The sequence below is a fragment of the Hippocampus guttulatus genome, chromosome 17 (genome assembly GCF_054856545.1).
Source record: "Hippocampus guttulatus isolate MCC_2025c chromosome 17, RoL_Hgut_1.0, whole genome shotgun sequence".
Classification (NCBI taxonomy): Eukaryota; Metazoa; Chordata; class Actinopteri; order Syngnathiformes; family Syngnathidae; genus Hippocampus; species Hippocampus guttulatus.
Window position 1 is genome coordinate 2,472,852 of NC_141277.1, and position 10,110 is coordinate 2,482,961.

Here is a 10,110-nt window from a genome sequence, read left to right on the forward strand (position 1 = left end):
AAAGGTTGTTTTTTTTTTTCTTTTCTCAGAATGGTGAACTTCCTCTGGCGTTTAATAATGAGTGTGTCATTACTCACTAACAAAACAAAAGCATGGAAAGTACTTTGCACTCGCGTAACAGCTCGCAACACCGCAGGCGGCGTTTTTTTTTTTCTTTCTGCTTCATGTGTGACGGACCGCCTGAGTGTGACTCACCAAGTCACTGATGCCGCCTTTCACTGGGAAGGAACCTCACGGACAAAAGGGCGTATCAAAAGCCTTCTACTCGCCGTGGGTCTTTCTGCCGTATTTTACTGTCTCGTCGCTGTCTAACAGCAAAAGCATCCACTGGATCTAAAAATGTTGCAGATTGCAATGACCTATAATAACGGACGCCCATAATGCATTGAGGAAAGCCACCAAAGGGAAAAAAGAAGTTAACTACTGTTAAAAAAAAAATAAAAAAATAAAGCATCTCGCCAAACTAATCGGATTGTGTTACGCTCTTCGTAGTCAAACATAAAACGCATAAAAACTATTCAGAGGCAGAGGCCGAGCCAGAAATTTTTCAGTATGATGGCCAGGGCGACACATCACCAAAGTATGGCCATGAGCACATGCTTGTAACCTCCCCTGTAACCGAGAAGTCCTTAAAGTCATAAAAATCCATATAATATACAGTAGAATGCAATTATTTGCTCGTTATGGTGTGAAAGTGTTGATTTTGATTGTCGTGGATTGTACGAATCAAATGTTCTTTATTCGAGACAGATTCTTGAAGAGTTTGTATTCAGGTTAGTCGCAAATGTTTCCTTTACATCTCCAGTTAATTGAAATATAGAAAGTGATCTAATGCTACATTTATCTGCAAATGTCAGGAAAGTCACCGATATCAAAAGTTTTGGTGGCCAGTGGGTTGGCTCCGCCTCCGCTCTTCGGCTAGCTTGTAAATTCCTCCAAAGAAATACAAGGAGATTTGTCAGGAAAATACACGCTCTTTGGGAAATGATTTTAAAAAGCAACACTAGTGATAGTAATATCTACTCCATACCAAATACATTTTTAGTCTGCTTTGAATAAAAGCGCCAGCTCAAATGACCGACACTTTGCAAACCAGTTTATCGATTTTATCATTTTCCGCGCAATGCAGTTCACTTAAAGAGTCACATCTGATGGAGGACCTTTTTGCAAAGACACCGCGGCACCCCGATGCTAGCCGAGACCAACGGGACTAAGGGATAAAGCACCCCGTTCCAAAGGAAGGCCCTGACAAGTGTAAAGTACTCAGTAAAGCCTCGCGGAACTTGATGGAGCGCTTGCTAATCCGGAGACAGGAAGCCTTCAAGGTGGCTGAGATGATCGCCAGACGCATTCACCTATGAGTCCCGTCGGTATCGTCTTTCGCCTCCTACTCGTCCTCCTCCCCCGTCTGCAGCTCAGGTGTCTCCACCGCGGATGGTAGCTGACGACCGCAAATCGTCTCAACCGCGCAACCCCAAAGATTAGAGGCGATGTGGGCTCAGGCTCGAAATCTCCGAGCTTGAGGCTCGCTTGACTCCAGATGGCCGTCGTACAAGGAGGCGTGGCTCCAAAAAGCAGGTTTTTGACGGGGTGACCGCAAAAGCGCTCAAATATGAAGCTCTCGCGGGCCTTAATTGCTTGAAGGTGGGATTTCGCCATGTCAAATGAGTCAGAAGAAAAGGATTTGCGCCTTTCTCAAACGCTGCTGAGACTTCACAATTAGCTTCTGGCCCTGCTCTTAAATCTGCATTCTTGTACAGTACACACACACACACATTGGGGTCATGCACACAACGAGTCATCTCGATGTATATTTCAGGAAATCAAATTACGTTTGATGCTCTGGAGCCCTCCATGTTTCAAGCCTGCATATTTTGGTTGTACTTTATCGGAACATATGGCAAAACACTCAATTCGAGGCTTCACAAACACACACACAAGTGGTTTGACGGATCTTTTGCAGCTACGTGGCTCAACCTCAATCCATATACTATACACGAATGACATTCTGTCAGCATTCACCGCCCCCCCCCCCAAAAAAAAAATGTTGGCTTTGTTTCTGTAGCCCGTTAGGCCGCCATTGTTTTGCTTTCTGTCTTTTGTATCGAAGTCTCTGAGGTTGGGGGTTCAAACGCGGGCTCTGGTCTTCCAGTGTGGACTTTTGCATGTTCTCCCCGGTGCGTGTGTGCGTATTCTTCGGATACTCCGGCTTTCTCCCAACTTCCAAAAGGCTGCACGTTGGGTTCTTTGAACACTAAATTGTCCGCGGCTGCGAGTGTGACGGAGAACGCTTGTTTTGTTTCGATGAGCGGTAGGCCAAAGCGGTCCGAGAGAGCCGCGGTTCTGCTTGTTTGAGTAATTTCCTCTTCCAACACACATGATCGCTATCAGGCTTTTACACAGCTCGCTGATGAGCTGTTTGTTTGGAAGACGGAAACTTCTAAACAAGGACTGCGGCTCTTTAGGACCGGGATTCCCTACCCTCGGTCGAGATCCACCTTGTGATTGGCTGGTTGGGGGTCTATCACACAGATGACCAATCATTCATTGGCCAAAGGGGCAATGCTGAGAGAGCCACACCAATTCTACCTCACAACAAGAAAAAGAGAAGCTCTCTCGGAAATTTGCTTGGACGCCTTTCCCGCTTGTCAGATTTCGTTCATCGCTATAAGCGCTCTTTGTTCCCGTTTGACTTATGCATACTCGCATGCAAAGGGACTCGGTTCACCGCGTGTTGCGCCGCTGTTTAATGGCCACGAGGGAGGAAAATGTATGAATCATTCCCAGCGAGAGGGAGAAAGCAGAACAACAAGACAAAGAAAGAAATTGGGAAAATGATTGAAGTCAGCATTCCGCGGATTGGGGCCTTTTTGTTTTTTCCCTGAATTGTTTTAGACAGACACCTGATGCTGTTTTGCGTATGCACATGCATATGTGTGTGTGTGTGAGTGTGTGTTTGACATGCATTTAGGACTTTTCAGAGGCTGCATAGGTCTTAAATGCTTTGATGAAGGGCACGCGCACACACATTTTCTTGAAGACACGCACTAGTTTGGGCAGGGCAGGCTGTGGTTAGCCGGCCAGATGGCTTTAAGCTTAGTTACAGACTACCAATGTGTGCGTCAATGTGTGTGTTTATAGAAACCTGCTCAACCCGAATTTATTTTTAGGGTTGCTCTCTGTTCATTTGCCGATATCAACCATGAAAAAGAAAAAAAAAATGTGCACACATACATCCTCAGTGTGTATGTAACAGAGGAAGTGAAAGTTTTGCCCTTCCACGATTGGACGCATGCATGTCGTGTACACATTGAGAAAAATGCATTCTTCCTTTGTGTGCGTGTGTGCGCACGCGCGCAATATGTGTTTCTCATTTGTCGCTCGCCTTCCTTTAGCTCCCCTCTGCCGTAATCAAAACCACAGACCTGAGTGAACAACTTTCCCATCCGTCTCATGTTTTACCCCCCCTTTTTAACGTGCTGTTAAATTTAATATGTAAGCGTTGAGTCTCGAACCGCCCCCCCCCCCAAGACCTCCCCTGCCCGCCCCACCCTCCAAGGTTCTCCATTTCAGGTCCTATGCTATCTAATGCAGGTTATGTCAATGAAAATATGACCCAAATAATTTTCCAATACCAATTTGCCTATTTTGTGTCCACCAACCATGTGTCTCGTTCTGTCTTCCCCTGCAGGAGAAGGAGAAGAAGTACATGCTGCAGGTGGACAACTTGAGGCTGCGGGATGTCGAGAAGGGCTTCATGTCCAGCAAGCACATTTTCGCCCTCTTCAACACCGAGCAACGGTTCAATTACATTTAGAAAATACCGCATTTTATTTTAGATATTTTTAACTGATATTGCTCGAGAATTCTTGATTATTGTGTTGTATTTTTCCTCCAAAAGAGTTTTAGACATTTTTTTTTTTTTACCACGCTGCATGCGGCGCAGACACCCATCCATCCATGCATTAATAGTCTTCCATTGATCTACAATTTGGTTGATGGTGGTTGTCTGAGCATGTGGTTGCAGCTCTCGTACTGAATCTCATTCGATTGTGCATTCATGAAGTGTCCGGTGTGTACATACGTTGCATATCTATAAGTTGAAAGTGGATGGATGCTATATTGCTCACCCCGTCCGTGTAAACGGCAGAAACGTGTACAAGGACTACCGGCAGCTGGAGTTGGCCTGCGAGAGTCAGGAAGACGTGGACGCATGGAAGGCGTCCTTCCTGCGAGCCGGCGTGTACCCTGAACGTGTCACGGTAACATCCGCGTCACGCCATTGAGCATAAAGCCCGCGAGTTCATGATGTGGCGTTTGCTTATTTCCCCACTTGTCAAATGCGTGATGTCTCTCATGTGACTTTTTTTTGGGTGTTCTCTCAATGTCTGTTTTCTTCATCACCGTTTGACCTTGTAGGAAAAGGAAGGAAAGGTACGTGCTTCTGCTTGACATCTTGATTCTTCACTGTTTGCGCACATCATTTCTCACATGTGGCTTTAACATCAAAGCAGTGTAATTGTCACTCAAATGATCTCAAAAATGGGTGGGATAAAAACTGCCTTTTGTGGACTTAGAAACAGCCGCAATGCATTTCACGATGTAAATCTCGATTAAAGCAAAATGACTTATTAGTTTCTCGACGTGCGGGAGAAATTGTTGAATAATACAAGTCATGGAAACAGCTTGTTTTATTTCGATTTCGTCAATGTGGAAAAAAGAAAAAAAATCGATGCAAGTCAGATATGATGAATGCTGTTCCTGTCCTTACAGATAAATTAGAACAGCAGCTCAATAGACCTCTGTCAAAGCTGTACTACAACAATCGCTATAAATGCCAATCTGCGCCTCACTTTTGCACATTCTGTGCAGAGCGACACAGGCGATGAGAACGGCTCAGACGGTTTCATTAGCAGCATGGACCCCCAGCTGGAGCGTCAGGTCGAGACCATCCGCAACTTGGTCGACTCCTACATGGCCATCGTCAACAAAACCGTTCGCGACCTGATGCCCAAGACCATTATGCACCTTATGATTAATAATGTGAGTTCTCCTTTTCGGCGGCTCAGGGGAACATTTGTGAAGCACGCTGCAAAGGTCTGTTGTGCTATCCAGTGCAAAGAGTTCATCAATGCTGAGCTACTGGCCCAGTTGTACTCCTGCGGCGACCAGAACACACTGATGGAGGAGTCTCAGGAGCAGGCGCAGCACCGCGACGAAATGCTGAGGATGTATCACGCCCTGCGAGAGGCACTCCACATCATCGGCGACATCAGCACGTCCACCGTCTCCACAACCATGCCGCCACCTGTGGACGACTCGTGGCTGCAGGTCCAACGGGGTGGCTCGGGAGGAAGGTGATGGATGAACGACGAGTTGTTAAATTCCGAATGGATCGCGGTCTTCAGTGTGCTGTCCTTTATCCAGGTCTCCAGCCACCAGTCCGACTCCAAATCGCAGGGCGCCCCCGGGCCCTCCAGCTCGCCCTGGGTCTCGCGGGCCTCCTCCTGCCGGGGGACCTCCGGTACCATCCCGCCCCGGGGCTTCTCCAGACCCTTATAGCGGGCCGCCGCCCACAGTGCCCTCTCGACCGAACCGCGCACCGCCGAGTGTGCCCAGGTGAGTTAAAACCTCTTTCAATTTCTCTGTCCTTGTGAGAATTTAGTTGGATTCAGTAGAAAAAAATGCAATAAAATGAATATATTCCACACATGAGGTTCACTCCCAAAAGCATTTCATCTACCTAGCAGACACGGGTAACAGGATAACAAAAACGATGTGCTCCTTTTTCTGCCAGGCTGCATGTTGCTAGGCAGAATTGAGTCATTGGTGGCCCAAAGACCACTGAAAAGATTGGCTTACATGGGATGAACCCACTAGATCAGGGGTGTCAAACTCAGTTCCTGTAGGGCCGCTGCCCTGCATGTTTTCCAAGTCTTCCTGTTGCAACACACCTGATTCAAATGATCAGATCATCAGCAAGCTCTGCGGAAGCCTGACATTGAACCTGTTCATTTGAATCAGGTGTGTTGCAACAGGGAGACTTGGAAAATATGCAGGACAGCGGCCCTCCAGGATCTGAGTTTGACACAACTGCACTAGATTGTTTGAATCGCAAAATGTTGTCATACCCCAGGAACAAGAACAGGGGCTCAGATAGGCACAGAAGCATAATAGAATAGCTCGGCTTTTTTCCCTGCAGTGGCCGATTGCCGCTAGGCAGAATTTAGCCGCTGATGAACCATTGACCAAACTTATGTAATTCATGGCCATGTTTGAATAACAAAACCAGGGGATGATAACAGTAACAGTAATTGGAAAGGAACAAACAACTCCAAAGACAGCACTCATGAGCACTTGTGTGCTTGGGTTTTCCCGTTCTTACTCAGTATCCAATATAAAATGATGTTCAGTGGTCATTGCTAATTTGTGTATGATTTCCTACTAAATTCTCATGAGAAACACCCAAAGCGTTGTTGTCATTCGGAATGTTTTTAAAAACTGGTGTGGATCCTCTGTGTTGCTAAGGGGGATTTGAAGACACCCGGATGAGGGCATACAGGAGGTAAATAAAAACAGAGGAATAGTTGTTGGTATGACATAGAAATAGAGCGAATCGTTTGTTCAGCAGCTCAGAGACCACTTCCTTGTCTTTCGACTGTCATCCCACTCACAAGCGCCTCACCACTGCCCTTGTGCTAAAAATCGTGCGTTCAACGGGTGACTGGAATGATGGATGAGGAATTATATGAAATCATTCCTGGTTTTCCACTAACTATGCCAGTCCCATTTGTATGCTAGCTAACGCTCCAACCTTTTTGCTGATGTCCCACTATGTAACACTGTTTCTCTGTACTTCATCCCCTTTTTTCTCTTTCTTTCTTTCTTTACAATCACTTCCTTACCGCCACACGACCACACTTCTTTCCACAGAATCACTATCACTGACCAATGAGGACTAACCTTTCTGGTATGTTGGTGCTGTCTGCCATTTTCATTGTCAGCATCGACCACGGCCGCCTTCCTTCTTTCTCCCCATCTTCTTCCTCTCACTTCATTTACCGGTAGTTTTTTCTTCGCTCATTTTTTTTGTTCTCTTTTCAGAGTGCTGCATGGGAACACACAAACACACAATTGAAATTGAGTGTGTGTTGCGTGAATTTTTGGCATTGACCCAGTGAAATTGCTCAAGTCAACTGTTAACCTCCATTTTGCTCGTGTTTTGTGTCATTGTCAGGTGTGTGATATGTACCATGACTCCCCATCAATCCCGTTTAGCAACCCCCCCCTTCAAAAAAACCCCAAACTCTCTTCCATGATACAGATGTATTCAGCGGTTTGCCAGGTTGCGTTACTTCGGTTCGTCGCTGTGGCTTAAAGTGCTCTGTGCATTATTGACAGCATATGTCGTCTCTGGACCCGTTTTGTTGGCATTAGTTTTTCATTAGAAATCACAAAAGCTACTTTATGATCTAATCATTGTAAAACATTACATTTGTAGTTTTTCATTTTATCGTTGCTCAGATTATTTTAGTTTAGCTTGTTTTATTTTAGAGTGGTGGCCCTGGCTAACAAAACATATATTTATCTCTATAAGATGTCATGTTGTGAGAATTTACAACGAATCACATGCTAAACTTGGCCAAATTTTATCTCATTAAATGCCCTTAAAGGTAAGGAAAGCTAAATTTAGCAAATATGATTTAACTGATTTAATTATCATCAGCAGGTATGTGCTATTTTGTCCAGCAGACTATCGGAAGCTTAGTGTTACAAAGTACTATGATTTATGTTACATGTTCGCCAGTGTTTTCCTTTGACTTTTTAAGACGTGCTAACCTAAGCTATGCTAACCAGCTGCCGCCATGAGCAGTGAATACTGCGAGAGTGAGGCTTACCAATGGTAGATGGTTGCTGTGCATAACCCACAGTTGCTCCCTGAGATGTTGTGTTCTATGACGCATGTTTTCAACACAAGGTGGCGCTCCAACCACTGCAAACGAGCTAACGTTAACCCCAATGTGTGAATCCCTCTCCGCAACTTTTTGTGTGCCCCCCCCCCCCCAACAGTCGGAGACCCCCACCTTCACCGACCCACTAGACCTCCAAGCTCCTCCTCCTTCCTCTCCTTCTTCCATCTCTACTCTTCGGGCCGACGGCGCCACCTTCCTTTCTTCTGCAGTGATGGTGGCTCCATCCTCCAACTACCTCCAACCCTCAAATAGCGCCACCTGTCAACAACACAAACGCACATTGTAACATACTGCATGACCCTTCAGATATTTAATGTGTATGATCCGGGTGGTATTTTTTAGCAAGTAAGTTGTCATACGTGCATAAAGAGAAGTGTGATGGCACTAAAATAAAGAAAAACTATAGTACTCACTCATCGGAGGAAGGGAAATTCCGGATAGAATGGGGAGGGGACAGGGAGGTATTTCACCAGAGCGATACTGTCACTCAGTGGCATTTTACAAATTTAGCAGCAGCGTAAAAATCTTTTGCTTCTGTTGCTATGCTGATATTTACATGAAATATACATTTTGTTTGTGAAATGGACAAAAAATGCACGGCTTCAACACAGTTAGTCACCGTAGCTTCTGTCATTTTCACGCTAGCCGTTTTACCATTATGTGGCTACATGCTAATTATCTTAGCGTCTACTTGGTACAGTACAAAGTTACATTGTGTATGTCAGACTAGGTCACCAGAAGCTCCATTTCTGGTTATATGGTTATCGTCACTCTTTTCCTTTTGGCCTTCACTGGTAACACACGCGCACACACACACATGCACACGCAGACGCACACGCACACACAAAAGCCAAAGAAAAAGCAAAACAATTGCAGAGTTCCTCCTGGAGGTGAAGGTTTGCCGAAGTCACACGTGATGCTGGCTTGGACTCTCGTATGAATGGATGACCATGACTATAACATCATCCTTGCATGACCTCCTCTGACCATATTTATCATTTGACACACTCTCTTCTCATTCTGCACAGCATGCCGCCGACAAAGAGGCACTGTTCGAACTCTCGAAGACGCTTCACACCCTTTCTTCTTTTTTTCCATCACTTCATCAATCATCCATCACTCACTCACCTCACATCTCTTGCACAGAAGCTATGCAATGCAGGAAGTCCCTTCTCCCTCCCTCCCCCATCACGTGAAGCACCATTTATGACCCTCTAGTGAACAAATGAAACTGTTACCTTATCAAGGCGGGATAGAAATAAAAAGTGCAATATGGTAGCATGTTTCTGTGCTGGGACCCCGACCCCTGTGTCAACCCTCCTTAATATCTTAAAACAATTGATGATCTACCCCTTTTCTTTTTCTGCTTTTTTTTGTTGTCAGTGGTCACGGGGGTGAGTGAGAGGATGAATTCCATGTGCACGATTCTCCTTCTGTTTGGTTTACTCTCAATTGTGCTGTGGCGCGTTTTTGGAGCCCCTCGAACCGGTGATGTCATCAATCATCCAACTCCTGTGTATTTCACACCTACAAAAACTTCCACTCTTACCAGTGATTTGCAAAAGGTTTATCATTTGACATGAGACATATCTTCAGTTATTCTGTGTACGTGTTCCCCACCCAACCCACCACACAAAATAAATCTGACCCGGTTGCCATTTTGCACCAGGGACCATCAATTTGAGTAACCCTGCTATAAGAAGCCGTGCAATGTGAAGTTTATTCACATTTTATTTAAAAGCATATTAGAGTGATGTGTGTATATGAAATTTGGCGAGATGTTTGATACTGTAGTGGAGCAGAGAGATTTTAGTTGTATTATTTCCCTCTCGTTCCTGCGCCCGTGCAACAAGGTCGGGGCGATGTACTGTTACTATGGATGCAACCATGATCGCACCCTGCAGGATGATATTGCTCACGTGTAGAAATAAACTGCAGTGTACTGACAAGAGATCCAGTGTGCCTGTTTTGTTGTTGTCCCAAGTTAGTTTTATAGGATAACAACACAATTACTTATTACTGCTGGTAGAATGACTACTACTAATGAAAGGTTGGATCATTCCAGAGTTGGAAACATTTTTTGTCCCGGTAAAATATCAAATAGTCATACTCATACCTCGTTTTTCGACCATAATCC

General features: G+C 45.2%; 1 protein-coding gene and 1 long non-coding RNA gene across 12 annotated transcripts in view; one reads left to right on the forward strand and one right to left on the reverse strand.

Annotated features, from left to right (window-relative positions):
* dnm1a (dynamin 1a) overlaps window positions 1-9,926 on the forward strand; it is a 35,016-nt gene extending 25,090 nt beyond the window's left edge. For 2 of the 11 annotated variants that reach the window (XM_086134168.1, XM_086134176.1), the window contains 8 exons: window positions 3,692-3,801; window positions 4,151-4,262; window positions 4,420-4,434; window positions 4,873-5,043; window positions 5,116-5,357; window positions 5,428-5,619; window positions 6,934-6,970; window positions 8,071-9,926. In XM_086134168.1, the coding sequence (XP_085990294.1) occupies window positions 3,692-3,801; window positions 4,151-4,262; window positions 4,420-4,434; window positions 4,873-5,043; window positions 5,116-5,357; window positions 5,428-5,619; window positions 6,934-6,955 (864 nt within the window). In that variant the 3' untranslated portion in view covers window positions 6,956-6,970; window positions 8,071-9,926. Of the gene's footprint in view, window positions 1-3,691; window positions 3,802-4,150; window positions 4,263-4,419; window positions 4,435-4,872; window positions 5,044-5,115; window positions 5,358-5,427; window positions 5,620-6,528; window positions 6,566-6,933; window positions 6,971-8,070 lie in introns of all 11 variants that reach the window. The other 9 variants (XM_086134167.1, XM_086134174.1, XR_015103399.1 and 6 more) reach the window with 8 other exon arrangements.
* LOC147191486 (uncharacterized) lies at window positions 4,674-8,052 on the reverse strand. Its single transcript, XR_015103401.1, has 3 exons — window positions 7,899-8,052; window positions 6,964-7,108; window positions 4,674-5,650 (listed from the first exon to the last, which is right to left on the reverse strand). It is a non-coding gene; the product is annotated as an uncharacterized LOC147191486 (long non-coding RNA).
* Window positions 9,927-10,110: the final 184 nt, after the last annotated feature.